This window comes from Ascaphus truei, chromosome 11 (genome assembly GCF_040206685.1).
Source record: "Ascaphus truei isolate aAscTru1 chromosome 11, aAscTru1.hap1, whole genome shotgun sequence".
NCBI classification, from domain to species: domain Eukaryota; kingdom Metazoa; phylum Chordata; class Amphibia; order Anura; family Ascaphidae; genus Ascaphus; species Ascaphus truei.
Window position 1 is genome coordinate 29,718,759 of NC_134493.1, and position 22,936 is coordinate 29,741,694.

The 22,936-nt window shown below is 46.5% G+C and overlaps 1 protein-coding gene across 2 annotated transcripts in view; it reads left to right on the forward strand.

Annotated features, from left to right (window-relative positions):
* TRRAP (transformation/transcription domain associated protein) overlaps positions 1-22,936 on the forward strand; it is a 127,917-nt gene that overhangs the window by 23,137 nt on the left and 81,844 nt on the right. For both annotated transcript variants that reach the window (XM_075565475.1, XM_075565476.1), the window contains exons 10-31: positions 1,811-1,899; positions 2,831-2,927; positions 3,067-3,205; positions 3,565-3,643; positions 4,013-4,247; positions 5,188-5,512; positions 5,607-5,704; positions 6,806-7,000; positions 7,815-8,006; positions 8,196-8,361; positions 8,447-8,703; positions 10,221-10,421; positions 13,001-13,152; positions 15,015-15,214; positions 15,821-16,038; positions 16,502-16,699; positions 17,281-17,541; positions 17,746-17,907; positions 18,444-18,540; positions 18,892-19,013; positions 20,207-20,377; positions 20,863-20,931. In XM_075565475.1, the coding sequence (XP_075421590.1) occupies positions 1,811-1,899; positions 2,831-2,927; positions 3,067-3,205; positions 3,565-3,643; positions 4,013-4,247; positions 5,188-5,512; positions 5,607-5,704; positions 6,806-7,000; positions 7,815-8,006; positions 8,196-8,361; positions 8,447-8,703; positions 10,221-10,421; positions 13,001-13,152; positions 15,015-15,214; positions 15,821-16,038; positions 16,502-16,699; positions 17,281-17,541; positions 17,746-17,907; positions 18,444-18,540; positions 18,892-19,013; positions 20,207-20,377; positions 20,863-20,931 (3,723 nt within the window). The remainder of the gene's footprint in view (positions 1-1,810; positions 1,900-2,830; positions 2,928-3,066; positions 3,206-3,564; positions 3,644-4,012; positions 4,248-5,187; positions 5,513-5,606; positions 5,705-6,805; positions 7,001-7,814; positions 8,007-8,195; positions 8,362-8,446; positions 8,704-10,220; positions 10,422-13,000; positions 13,153-15,014; positions 15,215-15,820; positions 16,039-16,501; positions 16,700-17,280; positions 17,542-17,745; positions 17,908-18,443; positions 18,541-18,891; positions 19,014-20,206; positions 20,378-20,862; positions 20,932-22,936) is intronic.

The window sequence follows — 22,936 nt, forward strand, 5'->3', positions numbered from 1 at the left end:
GTATGGTGCAGCCGCTGCTCCTAGTGACTGTATGGGGCTGCCGCTGCTCCTAGTGACTGCATGGTGCTGCCGCTGCTCCTAGTGACTGCATGGTGCTGCCGCTGCTCCTAGTGACTGCATGGTGTTGCCGCTGCTCCTAGTGACTGTATGGTGCTGCCGCTGCTCCTAGTGACTGTATGGTGCTGCCGCTGCTCCTAGTGACTGTATGGTGCTGCCGCTGCTCCTAGTGACTGTATGGTGCTGCTCCTAGTGACTGTATGGTGCTGCCGCTGTTCCTAGTGACTGTATGGTGCTGCTCCTAGTGACTGTATGGTGCTGCCGCTGCTCCTAGTGACTGTATGGTGCTGCCGCTGCTCCTAGTGACTGCATGGTGCTGCCGCTGCTCCTAGTGACTGCATGGTGCTGCCGCTGCTCCTAGTGACTGTATGGTGCTGCCGCTGCTCCTAGTGACTGCATGGTGCTGCTGCTGCTCCTAGTGACTGTATGGTGCTGCTCCTAGGGACTGTATGGTGCTGCCGCTGCTCCTAGTGACTGTATGGTGCTGCCGCTGCTCCTAGTGACTGCATGGTGCTGCCGCTGCTCCTAGTGACTGTATGGTGCTGCCGCTGCTCCTAGTGACTGTATGGTACTGCTCCTTGTCACTGTATGGTGCTGCCGCTGCTCCTAGTGACTGTATGGTGCTGCCGCTGCTCCTAGTGACTGTATGGTGCTGCCGCTGCTCCTAGTGACTGCATGGTGCTGCCGCTGCTCCTAGTGACTGCATGGTGCTGCCGCTGCTCCTAGTGACTGTATGGTGCTGCCGCTGCTCCTAGTCACTGTATGGTGCTGCCGCTGCTCCTAGTGACTGCATGGTGCTGCCGCTGCTCCTAGTGACTGTATGGTGCTGCCGCTGCTCCTAGTGACTGTATGGTGCTGCCGCTGCTCCTAGTGACTGTATGGTGCTGGCGCTGCTCCTAGTGACTGTGTGGTGCTGCCGCTGCTCCTAGTGACTGTGTGGTGCTGCCGCTGCTCCTAGTGACTGTGTGGTGCTGCCGCTGCTCCTAGTGACTGTGTGGTGCTGCCGCTGCTCTTAGTGACTGTGTGGTGCTGCCGCTGCTCCTTGTGACTGTGTGGTGCAGCCGCTGCTCCTTGTGACTGTGTGGTGCAGCCGCTGCTCCTAGTGACTGTATGGTGCTGCCGCTGCTCCTAGTGACTGTATGGTGCTGCCGCTGCTCCTAGTGACTGTATGGTGCTGCCGCTGCTCCTAGTGACTGTATGGTGCTGCCGCTGCTCCTAGTGACTGTATGGTGCTGCCGCTGCTCCTAGTGACTGTATGGTGCTGCCGCTGCTCCTAGTGACTGTATGGTGCGGCCGCTGCTCCTTGTGACTGTATGGTGCTGCCGCTGCTCCTAGTGACTGTATGGTGCAGCCGCTGCTCCTAGTGACTGTATGGGGCTGCCGCTGCTCCTAGTGGCTGCATGGTGCTGCCGCTGCTCCTAGTGACTGTAGGGTGCTGCCGCTGCTCCTAGTGACTGTATGGTGCTGCCGCTGCTTCTAGTGACTGTATGGTGCTGCCGCTGCTCCTAGTGACTGTATGGTGCTGCCGCTGCTCCTAGTGACTGTATGGGGCTGCCGCTGCTCCTAGTGACTGCATGGGGCTGCCGCTGCTCCTAATGACTGTATGGTGCTGCCGCTGCTCCTAGTGACTGTATGGTGCTGCCGCTGCTCCTAGTGACTGTATGGTGCTGCCGCTGCTCCTTGTGACTGTATGGGGCTGCCGCTTGGATGTGTAGAAAGAATGTGACTTTTTTTGCTCTTCTTTCGTTTGCAGCTCTACAAACTAAATATTCACAGCGTTGTGTCAGAATTTGTGCCGTTGATCATGAGCACAATTGTAACGCAGGTTTCCGCCAGTGCCCGGTGAGAGCTGTTCTTTTATAATCATTATTTATTAATATTTATCCATTTATTTGCAATTAAGACTAGGAATTATTGGTGTGATGTGTTTGGATACCGAGGGATTATTTTGTAGTTGAGTTACCGGGCTCTTTAAAAAAGCAGGCATCTATACTGATTTACCATTCGTTTGTGCGCTCTCTCTTACTTGGGAGATCGCTCCTTCCCTTTATTAAAGCTGTTTTTATTGTGATGCTCCGTGCAGGAGATATAAGTATTTGCAATATAAAGTAACCCGGGCGGTTAGAAGGGAGCTCTCCCCAGGGGCCAGTTTAGGTTAAAGGTTTCCATGGTAATTTCACAGGCAAGAGATTACAATCGTATTTCAACGCTAGAAAGGCATAAAAATAAATAAGAGGGCGTGCTGAGGTTAAGATACATTGTAGTAGTTAAATCGGTATAGGCTTGGGGGGGGGGGGGGGGGGGAAGTGACCATTCTTCAGAGCGATCACGTGATACTGTTTTGTTCCGGCCATCGGCCCCTGGGTGGGACTGAGAGAGGGTGTGCTCCCGTATCCAACCCCCTTCAGTGTCGCTGTTCATATACAGCGCCGTAAAAACTGAGCAGAGGCCAATTACATACGGTATACGTAATACGGTGGGATGCCACATTTCCTAAAGTGCACTGTACGTCATGAGGGCACTGCGGGTTAAATATGAATTTCCGTGTTATAGTGCGTTAGCGCTCCAGTGGGCACTATCCCAGTTTGACGAATAACGGTCATATCTTTACTCTCTTTATGTAATTGGGAGCAGTAGTGCTATTGTTAGAATACCTTTATTCTGTGCCACGTCCTTCCTACCATTAATACCCAGCTCTGCATGCCACGTTTAATGCTGACGTTAGTGATGTCAGAATAGTTGTATAATTGAGGTGTATTTCTTTCAATTTCAGGCAGCATAAACTCTACAACAAAGAGCTGTATGCTGATTTCATCGCTGCCCAGATTAAAACATTGTCCTTCCTGGCCTACATCATCCGAATTTACCAGGTACTTTGCATTATATGATCAGTGAGGAGCTGGGACTTCTTTAAGGCACCGACAGCACCGTGTTCTGATTACTTTCTCTTTACACCCGCAGAAAAAGCATGTTGATTGTCTTTCTTTACCTCTCTCTTATATTTTGAAGGACACTGTGACAAAACATTCGCAGCAGATGGTCAAAGGAATGTTACAGCTGCTGTCTAATTGTCCACCAGAAACTGCCCATCTCCGTAAAGAGCTGCTCATTGCTGCCAAGCACATTCTCAGTACAGATTTAAGAAGCCGTATGTATTTTTATTTTTAACATTTACTAACTGTGTGTATGATATGTTTTACCTAAATGGAAGGAGGTAAAATAGATGTGTTACTTCAAAAAGCAATTAATACTGACAAAGAAGCCCGTACTTTTCCTCTGTTGGAGGATTGTGCAGATCTTGGGTATGTCCGCGGGGCTGGGTATTGCTGTGTGTAGCAGGCTTGGCAGGCAAGCTTGTTAATCTGTTGCTATAATGTCTTAAAGTGAATCTATTACTTTCCTTATTTCTGACTGAAGTTGTAAAGAACTTTTGCGTAAGTTCATCCCTTAAAATGATACCGCTGATTAGTTTATTCTTTGCTACCACTTATTGCTGTGTAATTACAGAATTCATCCCATGCATGGACAAGCTTTTTGATGAATCCATCCTGATTGGCTCTGGATACACCGCCCGAGAGACATTGAGGTATGGAGGAGTGATGATCTTTGTGCATGAATTTTGCCAGCCATAGTTAGCCTTTATTATATCAACAGTTTGCTTATTATTTAGTAGTATTAGCGCTTCGGAGGCATCTAAAAGGGAAACTGTCCTTTATATGGTGTTTGGGTACAAATTCTCCCTTTTTTTTGCGACGTGTGACCGGGCGTGGTGTACAAACCCTTATGGTGCCTTGCTGCTGCGCACCACTTACTAAACATGGCCTTTGTTTTGCATGAATTCTTTTGTTCCCTAAAGGTCCTGAGATGGACCATGTCTGCTGGCAAAATGCTTAACTTTGGGTCCACATTTGGGATGTGTAAAGGGCCGGTTGCTCACAACTGTTTCCTTTCGCAGGCCACTCGCGTACAGCACTTTGGCTGATCTGGTACATCATGTTCGGCAGCATCTCCCGCTAAACGATCTGTCCCTCGCCGTCCAGCTGTTTGCCAAAAATATTGACGACGAATCCATCCCCAGCAGCATCCAGACCATGTCGTGCAAACTCCTGCTTAACCTGGTGGATTGCATCCGTTCCAAAAGTGAACAGGAAAATGGGAATGGCCGCGATATCCTGATGAGAATGCTGGAGGTTCAAACTTCTTCTGAAATATTTGCTAGGTTTTTGGCCTGCGCAGGCAGCTTCCTGAGCGTGTGGGCAACCCCCTGTCCCCTCCCGCCCTGACCGCGCCGACAGCCCCCCCGTCCCCACCCGCCCATAACATGCAGCCAGCCCCCCGCACCCTTCCCCTCCCGCCCTGAACACGTGGGCAGCCCCCCCCCACCCGCACCTCTCCCGCCCTGAACGTGCGGGCACCCCATCCGCCCTGAACGCACAGGCAGCCCCCTGTACCCACCAGCATTATTCTATCCTCCTGTAATTGGCGCCTAGTGATGAGTCAGAGATTTGTGTAGCTACAATGGTGCTAAGTATCACTGTATCTTTAACCATTGTGCTGGCACAGGGGCCTGCTATGCATATAACATGCTTAATGGTCTGCTTATTCAAAAAACAATTATATGCTGCACACCATAAGTCATATACATAACAGTATTACTGGTGCTTTTGGTTCAAAGGGATACCTGTTACAATCATCCAGACTTGAACTATAAAAGGAAGGATCCAGCGCTCTACGGATTTTCAAAAGTTAAAATTTATTGCGCCATACACAACGACTGTTTCCACCGTAGTAGGTCTTTCATGCCTTTTCACTTGAGAAAGACCTACTAAGGTCGAAACGGTCGTTGTGTAGGGCGCAATAAATTTGAACTTTTGAAAAATCCGTGGAGCGCTGGATCCTCCCTTTTATACTGCTTTCTTATTCAGCATGTTACTTTACTAAACTTGTTATAGCGCTAATGTGGATGTTAATAAGGGGAAGTACTCTGTATTGTGATCTATAAAGGAGCAGTCCCACTTACCACGCAAAATTTATGTAAAACAAAAAGTTGAATTCTCCCAAAATGAAACCTTTTGCTTTCACAGCCTCGTTCTTTTGTTAAAATCTTTCCCCTCCTTTATTTTTTCCCAGGTGTTTGTTTTGAAGTTTCACACCATCGCCCGCTACCAGTTATCTGCCATCTTCAAAAAGTGCAAGCCGCAGTCAGAGCTGTGCGCGGCCGACGCAATTGTACCGAGTGTCCCGGCGGCAGCCGCTCCGGCGAACGCCCTGCCCGCTGCCCCTCCAGCCACTCCACTAACACAAGTCCCATTCCTCGGGGGTGACAAGCAGGGAGAGAAGGATAAGGAGGATAAGCAAACTTTCCAAGTCACAGACTGCCGGAGCTTGGTAAAAACTTTGGTCTGTGGTGTCAAGACAATCACATGGGGAATAACATCGTGTAAAGCACCTGGTGGTAATACATTTACTTACACAAATGGGTTACAATGTATTGTGTGCTGCCTGTTTTTCAGCCCCCCTGCTAACATCTGCTCTCTTCTATTCTGCAGAGGCTCAGTTTGTTCCCAACAAGCAGCTCCAACCCAAAGAGACGCAGATTTATATTAAGCTGGTGAAATACGCAATGCAGGCATTGGATATATATCAGGTAACTTGTGTATACGTCTCATGTTTATTACTCTGACACCAGCGCAAACCGAATGTTTCAAATGAATAGGCAAGTGCTGCAATCTCCCCCAGGAGCCTGCGAGTTTAACTTCTACAGTGCTTTCCCCCTGAGCATGGCCGGCTCTTTACCTTCTGCAGTTACCATTGTCAGCTTTAGACTACAATGAGCTCTGGGGGGGAGCTTCCCAGACTCTTCCATGTTTCAAACACTTCTATCTTCCGAAAGAAGCAGCCAATTTTAATAATAAAAACAGCCTGGGAAAGAAGAGATCTATCATAGTAAAATAAAAGTGTAACAAAATCTCATGGCCAAAAAAATGGCGACCGGCTGCTTTAAGAGTTTTGGGTGGTGTTTCTATGCCGGGTCTGTGTGTTTTGCTGCCATGTAACTGCAATCTCTGGGCTTGTATGGGAAGTGTTATGCACTCTGCCTGCGGGTACCCCCAAATCCCTTTGTAAACCCGTTCCGGGAACCAGTGGGATAGCACTGGGTAGCATGCCAGTGGCGTGAAGTGTGTGAGTCCCACGGCCATCTATCTTTTTGGGACCTTGGGGCAATTTTGGAATCTTTGGTGCCATAAATCCTAACGTGTATAAGGCTGCAGTCACTATATATAGGATCCTGCCAATACTGCGTCGGTTTGCGGCAGATACTTTTGCTGATCTTTATCATGCATCTTGGAAATACTTGGCACATTTAAAGCAACAATCCTACTCTTTTTGGCCTCTTGCCCATTCCCTCCCTTTTTTTTTGTTGCATGGGAGCCTGGGGGTCCCCTGAGCTGAGCTGTAACGGTTCTTCATTACTTCCTGGTATTTACATTTTCCCACGTCACATGGGCCATGGATGGCGTTGTGGCTTGCTATTGGCCTTGAATAATACATGAGATTTAATCCGCTATTTTGTTTCCCCAAGAAGGCACAAACCCCTAGTACCTTTATTGGTAAGGATCTAACCGGGGGTATCCGCAGAGCTAAAAATAGCAGGGTTCAGCCTGAAGGACCCCTTGGCTACCAGCCTGTAAAAATACATACAAGCAGCCAGGATTGCTACTATAAAGGATCAAACCTTTCTCGTCAGGTCCAAATAGCCGGGAATGGCCAAACCTATATCCGAGTAGCCAATTGTCAGACCGTGCGGATGAAGGAAGAGAAGGAGGTGTTGGAGCACTTTGCTGGGGTCTTCACAATGATGAATCCCTTGACGTTCAAAGAAATATTCCAGACTACTGTTCCTTACATGGTGGAAAGAATATCTAAAAACTATGCACTACAGGTATTTGGCTTGGTCAGACGCACGCACGCTGGCAAAGAGGAAACCTTTTATTTTATTGTTGATGTTAACATACAGTCTTCTGGGAAAGCAAATTTAGATACATATGGCAAGCCTGATTTTAATTCATCGGTCGAAGAGGATTGGGATTTGTTAAAATTCTCCATGTCTGTACCCATGAAAATGAATTTACTACTTGAATGTCATTTTAGTAATGCGTAAGATGTAAAACATCCCAATTATAACCGTACGTTAAGAAACTGGGACCATGCACAAAGTTCTTCATGGGTGTAAAACCTAACAAGCCTGATTCAGAGGATAATTCCTCTGGTAATTAAAACAAATCTGGTTTTGTGCAGTACAAATACGGCTACTGAATGAAAAGACACTGTGTGATCACCCAGCGCCTAACTGCACGTAGGTTTAAACCCGTAAATATTGCACGGTTAGTTAGGTTGTTGAGACTATTTTTCCTTGTCTTGGTCTCCAATAGAAATGTACAGCTAATGCTGGAGCCGCCGCCTTTATAAAAGCATCGGCACTGGGATATTATTTCTAGTTTTACTTGTCTAATAAGTGGTTGTAAGGTACAAAAAAAAAAAAAAGCAGCGGTTTCCTCAGTTGATTCTCATTTTTCCTTTATTCATTTGCTCTATTGCGAGGAGTCCAAGATCCGTTTCAATTCCTAACCAAATCTCTGCACATGAAACCGTGACCTCTGCACCTGCTCAGCCTGACTGCGGCGGGAACGCTGGGAACTGGAGACCTTTTCTTTGTTCAGAAGCGCTCCCTTCCAACGAGATTCTTGTTTTTTCAGATTGTTGCCAATTCCTTCTTGGCAAACCCCACCACGTCTGCTCTCTTTGCCACGATCTTGGTGGAGTATTTGCTGGAACGGCTTCCAGAAATGGGTTCCAACGTGGATCTGTCCAACTTGTACCTCAAGCTGTTCAAGCTTGTGTTTGGCTCCGTGTCTCTCTTTGCTGCGGATAATGAACAAATGCTTAAGGTAAGAGCTCCGATGAGCCTCCACTTCACATCCATGTTTTGTGAAGAAATAATATTTTATATTGGATATTCCTTCTGCATGGGGATATCCCATTACATATGTTACATATTCATGTATTTGTGTGACTTTGAAGCCGTTGTGTTGGTTATGCACCTAATGGGATACACTTTCCTTGTGTCTCTTGGGCAGCCTCATTTGCACAAAATAGTGAACAGCTCCATGGAGCTCGCACAGACTGCCAAGGAGCCGTACAACTATTTCCTGCTACTACGGGCACTGTTCAGGTCTATCGGTGGGGGCAGCCACGACCTCCTGTATCAGGAGTTCCTGCCGCTGCTACCTAATCTACTGCAAGGTCAGAGCAAAATACCCTCTGCTATGTTAACACCATTCAGAAATGCCATGTCGGCTGACACTGTAACAAGTGTCCTCTCTTTCAGGATTGAACATGTTACAAAGCGGCTTGCACAAACAGCACATGAAGGATCTGTTTGTGGAGCTGTGTCTCACTGTGCCTGTTCGCCTGAGCTCTCTGCTACCTTACCTTCCCATGCTGATGGATCCCTTGGTGTCTGCCCTGAATGGCTCTCAGACCTTAGTAAGTCAGGGGCTAAGGACGCTTGAGCTGTGCGTGGATAATCTACAGCCCGATTTCCTCTACGATCATATCCAGCCAGTCCGGGCTGAGCTCATGCAGGTACAGTCAATCTCTTCAAGGGGCATTGCCTCTGTTTTATTTATTTTACTAGGTTTGAAGCAGGGGGTCTCTGGAGGTGAACTGCATTGATTTTAGTTCTGGGGACCCCCTGCTTGCTGAGATACCTCCGTACGGGTGCAGGTAGCAGCCACGGCAGGGCACAGGAAATGTGTGTTTAAAGGTCCCGTGGCCCGCAGGCCAATAGGAAGCTACGACGTAATCTCTTGCGGTTTTCTACTCGCCTGTATGACGCGGGATCTTTAAACATGCATTACATACCAGCAGCCCCTTTTAGATGTAAGTATCTCGGGGAGCAGGAGGTTCCCGGAGCTGGAAGTAACGCGGCTCAGCTCCAGAGACTCCCTGTAAGAAATGTGTCCTATTAATAAGCACAACACTAGGGGGCAGCAGGATCATTCATATTTAAATCAGATTTTTATAGCAGAAATGTTTCTCAATATTCTCATGTTTCTAGAGCTTTGTCTGTCAGTTAGATTATATAACAAGATTTTATTAATGGAAAGCTTGCTCCCCCCCATTTACCACTCCTGAGCTGTTACCATGTTCATACTTTAAATGGATTTCTGCTGTTCTTGCTGTTTATGGCTTGAGTAGCAAAACAACGTCCTGTAGAAGGCGCGCCATTAACGGGGTATTTAATGGAAGGCGCGCCATTAACGGGGTATTTAATGGAAGGCGCGCCATTAACGGGATATTTAATGGAAGGCGCGCCATTAACGGGATATTTAATGGAAGGCGCGCCATTAACGGGATATTTAATGGAAGGCGCGCCATTAACGGGATATTTAATGGAAGGCGCGCCATTAACGGGATATTTAATGGAAGGCGCGCCATTAACGGGATATTTAATGGAAGGCGCGCCATTAACGGGATATTTAATGGAAGGCGCGCCATTAACGGGGTATTTAATGGAAGGCGCGCCATTAACGGGGTATTTAATGGAAGGCGCGCCATTAACGGGGTATTTAATGGAAGGCGCGCCATTAACGGGATATTTAAAACCAGTGCCCAATAAGCAAAATCAACAAAATTGGTGAACAAATCGTCCCTCCTGTGATGTGTTGGTTAATAAAGGGATTTTGTTGCTAGTGAACGATTTGCACTTTCTCTGCTAGTAACACAGAATAACACAGAATAACACAGAATATCAGAGTTTCCATAGGATTCAGTGACAGAATATCAGACCCGGCGTGATGCGGTTACATCTGTTCTTCAGTTTGAAAAATGCTGGTCTAATGTCGTGATGTGCTGCCCCTCTATTACTCCGACCTGATGGGGACAGGACAAACTAAAGATGGATTAAACACTTACCTGTGCTCCTCCCCTCACCCCCCTGTGCTGTTCAGTCTCTACTAAAAGAAACCTTACTAGCCAGATCATTTTTGCTTTAAGTAAATGCCCTTGGGTGAACTTATTGGGACCATCTTTACAAAGTAATGTTGGGGGACTGCAACTCGATTACCTGTTGTAGATAACAAGTCAGTATTGTTTTCCAGGCACTGTGGCGGACACTGCGTAATCCTGCGGACAGCATATCCCATGTGGCTTACCGCGTCCTGGGTAAATTTGGAGGGAGCAACAGGAAAATGTTGAAAGAGTCCCAGAAGCTTCAGTACATAGTAACTGAGATACAAGGGCCCAGCATTACTGTGGAGTTTGCGGACTGCAAGGCTTCCATCCAGCTCCCCATGGAAAAGGTGAGGTTTGTTTTTTTTAGTTTTGTGCTTAGCGGGGAGGAGGATGTGTGCTTAGGTTTGCTTTGCGGGGAGGGGGATGTGTGCTTAGGTTTGTGCTTTGCGGGGAGGAGGATGTGTGCTTAGGTTTGTGCTTTGCGGGGAGGAGTATGTGTGCTTAGGTTTGTGCTTTGCGGGGAGGAGGATGTGTGCTTAGGTTTGCTGTGCGGGGAGGAGGATGTGTGCTTAAGTTTGCGTTGCAGGGAGGAGGATGTGTGCTTAAGTTTGCGTTGCGGGGAGGAGGATGTGTGCTTAGGTTTGTGCTTTGCGGGGAGGAGGATGTGTGCTTAGGTTTGCTTTGCGGGGAGGGGGATGTGTGCTTAGGTTTGCTTTGCGGGGAGGAGGATGTGTGCTTAGGTTTGTGCGTTGCGGGGAGGAGGATGTGTGCTTAGGTTTGTGCTTTGCGAGGAGGAGGATGTGTGCTTAGGTTTGCTTTGCGGGGAGGAGGATGTGTGCTTAGGTTTGCTTTGCGGGGAGGAGGATGTGTGCTTAGGTTTGTGCGTTGTGGGGAGGAGGATGTGTGCTTAGGTTTGTGCTTTGCGGGGAGGAGGATGTGTGCTTAGGTTTGCTGTGCGGGGAGGAGGATGTGTGCTTAGGTTTGCTTTGCGGGGAGGGGGATGTGTGCTTAGGTTTGCTTTGCGGGGAGGAGGATGTGTGCTTAGGTTTGTGCTTTGCGGGGACGAGAATGTGTGCTTAGGTTTGTGCTTTGCGGGGAGGAGGATGTGTGCTTAGGTTTGTGCGTTGTGGGGAGGAGGATGTGTGCTTAGGTTTGTGCTTTGCGAGGAGGAGGATGTGTGCTTAGGTTTGTGCTTTGCGAGGAGGAGGATGTGTGCTTAGGTTTGTGCGTTGCGGGGAGGAGGATGTGTGCTTAGGTTTGTGCATTGCGGGGAGGAGGATGTGTGCTTAGGTTTGTGCTTTGCGGGGAGGAGGATGTGTGCTTAGGTTTGTGCTTTGCGGGGAGGAGGATGTGTGCTTAGGTTTGTGCTTTGCGAGGAGGAGGATGTGTGCTTAGGTTTGTGCTTTGCGGGGAGGAGGATGTGTGCTTAGGTTTGTGCATTGCGGGGAGGAGGATGTGTGCTTAGGTTTGTGCTTTGCGGGGAGGAGGATGTGTGCTTAGGTTTGTGCTTTGCGGGGAGGAGGATGTGTGCTTAGGTTTGTGCTTTGCGGGGAGGAGGATGTGTGCTTAGGTTTGTGCGTTGCGGGGAGGAGGATGTGTGCTTAGGTTTGTGCTTTGCGAGGAGGAGGATGTGTGCTTAGGTTTGTGCTTTGCGAGGAGGAGGATGTGTGCTTAGGTTTGTGCTTTGCGGGGAGGGGGATGTGTGCTTAGGTTTGTGCGTTGCGGGGAGGAGGATGTGTGCTTAGGTTTGTGCATTGCGGGGAGGAGGATGTGTGCTTAGGTTTGTGCTTTGCGGGGAGGAGGATGTGTGCTTAGGTTTGTGCTTTGCGAGGAGGAGGATGTGTGCTTAGGTTTGTGCATTGCGGGGAGGAGGATGTGTGCTTAGGTTTGTGCATTGCGGGGAGGAGGATGTGTGCTTAGGTTTGTGCTTTGCGGGGAGGAGGATGTGTGCTTAGGTTTGTGCATTGCGGGGAGGAGGATGTGTGCTTAGGTTTGTGCGTTGCGGGGAGGAGGATGTGTGCTTAGGTTTGTGCGTTGCGGGGAGGAGGATGTGTGCTTAGGTTTGTGCATTGCGGGGAGGAGGATGTGTGCTTAGGTTTGTGCATTGCGGGGAGGAGGATGTGTGCTTAGGTTTGTGCATTGCGGGGAGGAGGATGTGTGCTTAGGTTTGTGCATTGCGGGGAGGAGGATGTGTGCTTAGGTTTGTGCATTGCGGGGAGGAGGATGTGTGCTTAGGTTTGTGCGTTGCGGGGAGGAGGATGTGTGCTTAGGTTTGTGCGTTGCGGGGAGGAGGATGTGTGCTTAGGTTTGTGCATTGCGGGGAGGAGGATGTGTGCTTAGGTTTGTGCATTGCGGGGAGGAGGATGTGTGCTTAGGTTTGTGCGTTGCGGGGAGGAGGATGTGTGCTTAGGTTTGTGCATTGCGGGGAGGAGGATGTGTGCTTAGGTTTGTGCATTGCGGGGAGGAGGATGTGTGCTTAGGTTTGTGCATTGCGGGGAGGAGGATGTGTGCTTAGGTTTGTGCATTGCGGGGAGGAGGATGTGTGCTTAGGTTTGTGCATTGCGGGGAGGAGGATGTGTGCTTAGGTTTGTGCATTGCGGGGAGGAGGATGTGTGCTTAGGTTTGCTTTGCGGGGAGGAGGATGTGTGCTTAGCGATATGTTTTAGTCCCTTTTTTCATCTCTAGTATATTGAGTTTGAAGATGAGTGTGTGATTTTTCCACATTTACATTTTTACATGCTGGATATGATTAACCCCTCCTATACTGAATGACCTCAGGACTGTAAGGGTTTATCTAACGCTTTTTCTATAGTTGTTGACCAATTACTAAATTGAGTCTGAAAACCATGCACTTTTCTGACGGATATAGGCCAGGATCACTTTGTGTCGCAGCGCTGAGTAATTCTTCCTTGTTTGTTCCACGTAGTCCATTGAGACCGCCTTGGATTGTTTGAAAAGTGCAAACACAGAGCCTTACTATCGGAGGCAGGCGTGGGAGGTCATCAAATGTTTCCTAGTGGCTATGATGAGTCTGGATGATAACAAACATGCCTTGTACCAGCTGCTGGCTCATCCCAAGTAAGAGCGCACGTTTTGTATAACCATTTATATAACATATTATATATTTTCTAGTAATAATTGTGCATGTCGTTGGATCAGCGTACATTTTCTGAACCTAGTTTGGCCCATTTACACTCAGATAATGACCTAAAGTTATTGGTTCCAAAAATAAATGTTTTCTAGTTTTTGTTCTGTTCTGACAATATCGTTTTGAGAGCAAATTTGATGTCGATTAATACTTGCAGGACACTCTAAAGATGACTCACATTTTGAAGTTTTGCATTAGAACTTATTTTATAACTGCACCCTCATTGCTGCGATACGTGTCACCCTTACTACAGCACTCTTTGCTTGGCTGCATGCTTACTCCCATGTCCCATGATAGATATAGATATATAATCTCATGACCTTTTGGCGCTTGCAGTGGGCGCGATCTGTAGCCTGAAAGCTATAAAACATACATTAAATGACCAAGCAAATATTAGGAATCGCTGAGCGGGACTGGAGTATTGAGTAAAATCTCTCATCCACTCAAATGCACCTCACTGTGTGACTCGCCCTACCAGAAGGGATTACACAACTCCTAAAGTAACTTGCCAGCTGAGGAATATCACGCGCAGTGACGGGGACATTAATAGTAGCATGTTCTTGTATAGCGCTGCTAGTTTTACATAGTGCATTACAGAGACATTTTGCAGGCACAGGTCCCTGCCCTGGGGAGCTTACAATCTATGTTTTTGGTGCCTGAGGCACAGGGAGATAAAGTGACTTGCCCACGGTCAGAAGGAGCCGACACTGGGATGCGCTCCTCCCAAATACACAGACCCCGCGCTCCTCCCAAATACACAGACCCCGCGCTCCTCCCAAATACACACACACCCCGCTCCTCCCAAATACACAGACCCCCCGCGCTCCTCCCAAATACACAAACCCTGCGCTCCTCCCAAATACACAGACCCCGCGCTCCTCCCAAATACACAAACCCTGCGCTCCTCCCAAATACACAGACCCCGCGCTCCTCCCAAATTCAGACCCCGCGCTCCTCCCACATACACAGAACTCCGTGTGTGAGTGCCAGTGTGTGCGCACCAGTCCGTGTGCGTGCCAGTGTGTGCACGCAAGTCTGTGTGCACGCAAGTCTGTGTGCCCGCGTGTGTCTTGGCGCCTGTGCATGTGTCTGATTGCTGCCCCTGTGCGTGTGCGCGTGTCTGGGCGCCTGCCCCTGTGCGTGTGCGCGTGTCTGGGCGCCTGCCCCCGCGCGCGTGTCTGGGCGCCTGCCCCCGCGCGCGTGTCTGTGTATAGAGCTGCAGATTCCCCGCATGTCCGAACCACTCTTTGTATTTTAGAATATTTCCTAGTTGGCTTTTATTTTATATTCTTTGTAACAACTCCATTTACTACACTAGTTTCTTCAATGTTCAGCCTACTTGTGTATACCAGGACATTTAAAGGATCACTTAAGTCTTTGATCTTACAGCTTTTTGTTGAAGTGTTTTGACTAATAACATTCTGGCATTTCCAAATCAAAATCAAATGTCTCCTTTTAAATTGAAAAGTCTGGAAACATTGGAAAGGCCAGTTTGTAATTGAATTTCCCCCTGTGTCGCCTGTATGCAGCTTATATGGAATACGTTTGCCCTCTTGGGCTAGTTGCTTTAAATGTTCACCATCAAATTGAACCATCCATCATGATTGAAGCTAATAGTTGACAAACTTAAAATGAAGTAGACGAACTGAATCAGGCCTATCGAATGTAGGATCGGGTGTAGGAAGACATCCTAGGAGAGAGCCCAGTTTGTAAACACAATGTATGACAGTCATGCTCGAGTGGTAATTGTGTGATTTTTACCACTGTGATAATAGACTTCTTTGTTTCTCAGTTTCACAGAGAAGTCAATCCCCAATGTCATTATTTCACATCGATACAAAGCTCAGGACACTCCAGCCCGTAAAACATTTGAACAAGCATTGACTGGGGCATTCATGTCGGCTGTCATCAAAGACCTAAGACCCAGCGCTCTGCCTTTTGTGGCCAGCCTCATCCGTCATTACACAATGGTAGCAGTAGCTCAACAATGTGGTGAGTTAATACGGCTCGAGCTGCGACTGTCGCACTATACCTCTATTAGTGCGAGCTCCCGGCCTCTGTGAATACACTACCCAGTCACTATTCTATGTTGAATAGAACGGGCTTCAGCTTTCTTAAGCGTAAGCCCTTGTATCTTTTTTTTCTCCAGTTAGCTTCCTCTTAACCCTTTCATTGCCTCCTGAGGTCTGGAACGGCAGGAGTTTTTAGCTCTTTTTATAGGGCGTTTGCGTTCTGCGTTCATGTGGAGTGTTGAGTGTCATCTGACAGGCAGGGGGACAAAAGCGGACCGCTTCCTTCTCTTCCATTTGTGTTACACGGGACTTCGCGATCATCGCATGATTGCTACGTGCCGACACAATTAAGAACATAGCTTTGCTACTATTTAGCATCTGAGCATATGATATTAAACCCCACGTAGCAGACCCTACTGCTTGATCATTTATCATGTTGTTAATGAACGCATAATCTTGCATTCTAATGTTACTGATTTTCGAGATGGGGAATGAGGTTCTTTAAAAAGATTTTCTTTAAGTACTCGCTCTTAATGTAGTTGTTCCATTGATCTAAATGTGATAGATTTGTATTCCTTGCCTCCAGGACCATTCCTGCTGCAGTGTTACCAGGTGGGAAGTCAGCCAAGCACGGCCATGTTTCATAGCGAAGAGAATGGATCGAAGGGGATGGATCCCTTGGTGCTCATTGACGCCATAGCGATTTGCATGGCGTACGAAGAGAAAGAACTCTGCAAGATAGGAGAAGTGGCCCTGGCTGTAATATTTGATGTTGCCAGCATTATTCTGGGGTCAAAGGAAAGGGTAATGACCCTACTTGTATATTCTTTGCTTTAGCTTCCTGGTCTCTCTGAAGGGCCTATGGGTCTCAAGAATATTGTCTACGGTTGATAAACTAGAGGTAGCATTTATTCCCTTGAACTATGATTTAAGTGCTGCATTGAGTAAAAAAAGGACCAATTACAGGTGTACTCCTCTCTCTCGTAGGAGTCGTCAGGGCTGGTCCCACATGGCCGGCCCTGCATCGCAGGTCTGTCCTTGCGTTCTAGGGGAGGAAATCCCTCTGAAAATCCCCCCTGACCGGGTTGTTCCTTATGTTCCTTTTTTTAATTGGCCTTTCTTGCATATTAGGTGTTGGTTCTGGAACTGCAACTTTATAATTATCCTTTTATAATCTTAAAAAAAAATGAGCATTGTGCATTGAATTGCCCACATATGAGAGTACTATTCTATATTAATATTAAATGTGTTTTTTTTTCTTTTCTAGGCATGTCAGCTTCCGTTGTTTTCTTACATTGTGGAGCGGTTATGTGCCTGCTGTTATGAGCAGGCATGGTATGCAAAACTAGGGGGCGTGGTGTCCATCAAGTTCCTGATGGAACGTCTACCTCTCATTTGGGTTCTTCAGAATCAACAAACGTTCCTTAAAGCGCTTCTTTTCGTCATGATGGACCTGACTGGAGAGGTATTTAATATATGAAGGTTTTCAGCTCGTGAATGGGATACATACTTGTATAGTCCTTCAAAGCAGTCGGATTATTGTGTTTGGGGAATGCACGCAGAGGACACCGTTGTTGCGTAGCAGCGAGCACCAGTTTGGATGAGTTTAGTTTTTGATCTGCATCAATTTGCATTAATTTAAATGTGGGCGATTGCTTATTCTGAATACATTGATGCTTGAGTTTTTGCACAGCCTTGTATTGTTGTCAATTTATATCTGTCACATGGACCCAGCTTCGACAAATACAACTTAGGGGCTTTGTGCTCAAGCGGATACTTCGCAGTGAAGTCAATAGGTAATTTTGTCTGAAAAAGAAATGCTTGTTATGATGGCACCAGCATTCTTTAGACATCTAACCATCCAAAAAGCTAAAAATGACTTGTAGGGGGGAGGTGTTTATCATTGTGTGTAGACGTATACATAGATACCTGTGTGTGTGTGTGTGTGTGTGTGTGTGTGTACGTGTACAAACTATAACACAATATACTATATCTAAGCTTCCAGAATGTCAGGGTGTCTAACCTGTATTGCAACTATATATGTAGGTTTCTAATGGAGCCGTTGCAATGGCAAAGACTACTCTGGAGCAGCTATTAATAAGATGTGCAACACCACTGAAAGATGAAGAAAAAACCGAAGAGATTCTGGCTGCCCAGGAGAAGTCCTTCCACCATGTTACACATGACTTGGTACGGGAGGTGACATCTCCCAATTCCACTGTGCGAAAGCAAGCCATGCATTCATTACAAGTGCTGGCCCAGGTGACCGGAAAAGGTGTTACTGTGATCATGGAGCCTCACAAAGAGGTGAGACACGGTCCTCATTTACTTCCCAGTTTACCATTTAAGTGTTCGATCTACTTCTGCAACACCATGGATTATGTGTTTTTGTTCTGATCCAGTATTCTTGCCTTGCACACCACTCACCATGTCTACCGAGATGGCCCAGAATAGTAAGACATAATGGAGCATTCGCACCCTTGTTTATGGCTTATCAATGTTTCCTTTCAGGTCTTACAAGACATGGTTCCACCCAAGAAGCATTTACTCCGACATCAGCCGGCTAATGCCCAGATTGGGCTGATGGAAGGAAATACTTTCTGCACAACTCTGCAGCCCAGGCTGTTTACAATGGATCTCAATGTTATGGAGCACAAGGTTTTTTATTCCGAGGTATTTCAGTTCCCGCTTATCCATAGGTTGATGACACATTATGCATTTATGTTTGGGAAACGCAAGCGATGAGCAGGTTTCTCATGGTATTATCTTGCATCAGTAGGTTAGACTCATTTTTTCTTCTTCTTAAATTCTCAAGTTATGTTTGAGCGCTTTTTCTTTGAATGGGTGGGTGACTAAGATTTAGAAATCCGGTGTCATTACCTATAACAGAACTGCTACCAAAGACCAATGTGCTTCAAGCCGCACTCTTCCGCACCCCCAGAAGCTTATATGATGTGTAACGCGTATAATGTTCGTATTTACATTCAAGCATTTTGAAAATCATGATTTTGTTAGATGCTTAAATCTCCTCTTGCACGAAGCTTCAGCTCTAAATAAAAACAAAAACTGTGTTGGAAAGGCACCAAGAGATTTGTTTTTTAACTAGTTAAGATGTGTGTATGGTGGGGGACTTGAGTAGGCCCTGTGTATGAATCCTCACTAGCATGAAGAGGAATTTCTTAACAATATGCCCCACTTTTATTTCACAGCTCTTAAATCTATGTGAGGCTGAAGATGCGACACTAATGAAGCTTCCATGCTACAAAAGTCTTTCCTCTCTCGTGCCGCTGAGAATTGCCGCTCTGAGTAAGTCCGAACTGGGGTGTTTCATGCTTCTGACACCTCCTTGAACAAACTTTTCCTAGGATATCTCTCTTCCCCCACCTCCCCCCGTAGCCTTTTAATATTTGGGGAGACGTTGCCAACCCCCCCCCCCTAGTCGGCCTATGATGTAACTGTTGCGTTATACACCACCACAGCAGGATTTGGAGGTCAGTGACTGCGCTCAAAGTTAATGATGCCCCTATTTACAGTCCCTTGCTCAGCCTGCCATATTTTCAGGAACAGCGCCTCTGAGTTTTGTTGCTGGTTAGAAGTAAAGTAGGGGCATGCTTCTAGTCTGAATATTTCAATGACCTATTGTGACGTGAATTGCAGATGCCTTAGCAGCTTGCAACTATTTGCCGCAGTCGAGAGAGAAAATCATCGCTGCCCTCTTCAAAGCGCTGAATTCTACAAACAATGAACTCCAAGAAGCAGGCGAAGCATGCATGAGGAAGGCAAGTAGCGCTCACAAGGGTCCTTCAACTTCATGACACGACCATGTTCTCTGAGTCGTCTCACCGACTTGGTGTTTAAAAAGTTTCATCTCCAAAAACCATTCTAGATGAGACACAAAAACACCGGGCAAAGGTTCTCACAGTGAAGCCGGGGGGAGAACACTGAATGATCTGGATTTCAGCCATAGAAATAACCTACTCAAGTCCCTATTGCAATTCTGCAATTTCTTTTCAAGTCAGGGAATACGCAGAGGTAAAGGAGCTTTGCCTAAATCCCCCTCCCCGCCTACTCCCCCAGGTGAAAAGTAGGTAGTCTCCGGGGCTGAACCACGATAATTTCAGTTCCGGGACCCCCTGCTCCATGAGATACTTACATGTGAAGTTGATGCCAGTATCTCGCTTCTTTCTAAAGGTCCCATGTCACGCGGGCTGATAGGAAGCCACAAGAGATGATGTCGCGGCTTCCTATTGGCTCAAGGGTCCTTTTAACAGCCGGAGCTACTACTGACATCGCTTTCCGATGTAAGGATCTCGGGAAGCAGGGGGTCCCCGGGGCTGAAATCGGCACGATTCAGCTCCAGAGATCCTCTGCTTCAAACATAGTCAAAATAATGTAAATAACCCCCACTCCCTAAGAGGGAGAGCCACTTTAAAGTGCTGTTCACATGTAAAGGAGATTAAGTATAACGTTTGCCTGATAAATTCCTCAACCAGGGCCAAGTCACCGAAAACATGGAAGGTGTTCATGATCCGTTTAGTGAACATGAAACCTGTTGAAAATAGATGAATGTACAGTATGTGATAGGAATTAGTTGGCCTAGATTTCTGACTTTTTCTGCTGTCATGGTATAAAGTCGTTTATTTCCACTCTTAAGTTTAAATATAACATACCACTCTCCCCCCTGCTATTTCTGTTAATTCTTCCTACTTACCGCTTGGCTTGTAAGCTCTTCGGGGAAGGACAGCCTTTTCCTAGTCTTTACTGTTATGTCTGCGGTACTTATTCCCATTATGTCTCCTATTATTGTCCCGTGTATCACTGCTGTGAAGTGCTGTGTACATGGATGGCCCTGTACAATAAAAGCTTACCTACACACATTCTGTGCCTGACATGCTCTTATCTCGGATGTGTTTAGCATGTGCTGCCTCTTTCAGGTGACTAACAGATTCTTTATTTTATTGAACACTTGCAGTTTTTGGAAGGTGCTACCATAGAAGTTGACCAAATCCACACACACATGAGGCCTCTGCTGATGATGCTGGGAGATTATCGCAGCCTGACACTTAATGTCGTTAACCGCCTGACCTCCGTTACGCGGCTTTTCCCAAACTCCTTCAATGACAAATTCTGCGATCAGATGATGGTAAGATTACAGCCACACGTTTCAGTATTGGAGGCATAAGCCTGGAAAATAAGTAAGAAAGTAAGAAAAATAAAAACAACTTTACGGTTCTTTTTATGTTGTGTATATATTTAATAATGTATTTCACAGATTATATCTGAAGTCATATTTATTCTGCCTTGTGGCTAGTATATTTAATATATCCTATCCATTTAATATCTGCCTGCTGTACGTCGTCTTTGTTATATGTTGCGCAAAAAAGTTAGCATTTCTTTAAATAGAACGGTTAAATGAGCAATGTGTTTGTGACATTGTATTTCTGCTGCATTCTCGCTGCGCACAGCAGCAGTAGAGACCTCTGGGAGATTAATGGCTTCTTTTGGCAGAAATGTTGTGTTTAAAGCCTGTTTTAGTTACACGAGGAGAGTGCCAGGATCATTATACTTTTTCTGAATGAAACTGATATTTGCGCAGCATCCTGATCTGTACAAATGTTCTATCAACAGCAACACCTGCGGAAATGGATGGAAGTGGTAGTTATTACACACAAAGGCGGCCAAAGAAGCGATGGAAATGTAAGTGTAAATCATGAGGGTTTTTTGTTTTTAATGCTTAGTGCCTTATTTGCAATCCAGGTGGTGGTTTATTACCTCGTGATAAGTAATACTGAAATAAGTCTGCCTGGAGTCAAATAAAAATAATAATGTATTTTGTACTGGCTCTTTTCAGCGAGTTCTTCAAGGTTTTCTTACTGGTTTTTAAATGTTTTGTGCAATACAGATTTAGAACAATTGCCGTGTGGTTTCCGGCAGCGAATGCCAATATGAGTCAAGTTGCCAAGGATTGTGGGCAACCCTAATATATGTAGATCTTTAAAGGGCTCAGAGTTGGCACTGTCCCTTGAACCTGACTTCAAGGCGAATTCAGCAGGCTGAATAATCTGCATATATGGGCCAGATGCTTAGGGAAATTCTGTTTAGTCTACAAACCGGCACCACTTCTTTAAGTGTGTAGAACGTTTTTATTTAAGGCTTCCAACTCTTTACCCTGTGGGCAGGGCCCATCCATCACACAATAGCTTCCTTCTGGCGATGTAAACAAGGTTTGTGCTCAGCCCTCTGACTGCGAACGCCCCCTAGTAACGGGTAAACCCCCATGACTGTGTTCCTACAGGGTGCAACCTTTCATAACATACGCTATGATGTCCGTAGGGCACTGAAGGGGTTAATAAGAGTTTGCTTAACGATGTTATATGGCAGGGCGTGAAATGGCGGACTGCTATCTGCTGGCCAAGTAATGGCCTCTGGCTAAACTGACGCGTTACCTCCCAGTAACATGTGAGAACAAATGTTACATTTGATTTTAGGGAGATGGGAAATAGCTGGTCGAAAACCAACCTGGCGTGATATAGAACTGCTCGGCTGTCTGAAAAATCTTATTTCCTGCCCTGTTACGGCGTTACTTTCTGAAGCCTGGCATGGCGTATTATGTAGTTGCATGCGTTTCTGTTTGGGCCGTGCGCAATGATAAAGAATGACTTCAGTGCTAGGATATTATCAAAGCAAGTTGGGATTTTAGAAGTAGAATTATCTAATATTTTTTTTTTTTTTTACCATTTTTTGTTAGAACCTTTTTTTTTAGAGAAGCAGTGTGATGTAAAATAAATATTCCTGATATACACCAGTATATCATTGCAGAAAGGGTGAACACCGGGGATTTCTCAATCTTTTTCATGTTTTGTGTTCTTAATGTTTATAACCAGGATGTACGATTCCTCTCTTTAGATATTGGGGTTTCTCCCTATCCCTGTTCTCCTGTAACCTCGCATCTCACTGTGGTAGCCTAGATTGCCTGTACACTTACCTGGGCTGACCGTAGGGGGCGCTCAGCTGAAACAAAACAAAACCATGCCAGCTGTCATTCATAAAGCAGCAAGCTCCCCTAACGAGCTCACTAATTATTTGTTATACAGGATGGGAAGCGGGGGTCCTATGGAGCTGAACCGCACTATTTTCAGCTCCAGGGCCCCCGGTTTTCTGAGATTCTTACTGGTGAAGTTCCTGTCCAAAAGGAAGCTGCAACTGATGATGATGCGGCTTTCTATTGGTCCAAGATTTGGCCGCCATTTTGTTTTCCCTGGGGGGACATTTAAACTGGAAATTTCACCAGTAAGTATCTCAGGAACTGAGGAGGTCCCAGTAACTGAAAATAAAGCCGTTCGGTTCTGGACCCGGTTCCAATGCTTGGAAGAGTAAGACGGGAGGATTGCTGCTTTATAGTAACAAGGCACACACAGCTGCAGCCATTTTATTTGAGTGTTATATTTTGTGACAAGGCATAGTGTCCTGATGTGTTAGAGCAGCGGTTCCCAGCTCCATCTCCTCAAAACTCCCCAACAGGTTCGGTATTAAGGATATCCCAGCTTCAGCACATGTGACTCAATCAGTGGCACAGCCATTCTGACTGAGCTGTGCTGAAGCAGGGATATCCTTAATGACCCGCTGGGGGGTTTTGAGGACCGAAGTTGGGAACCCTTGGGCTAGAAGACCTTGTTTTGGGCTCATCTCGCCAAAAATGCAG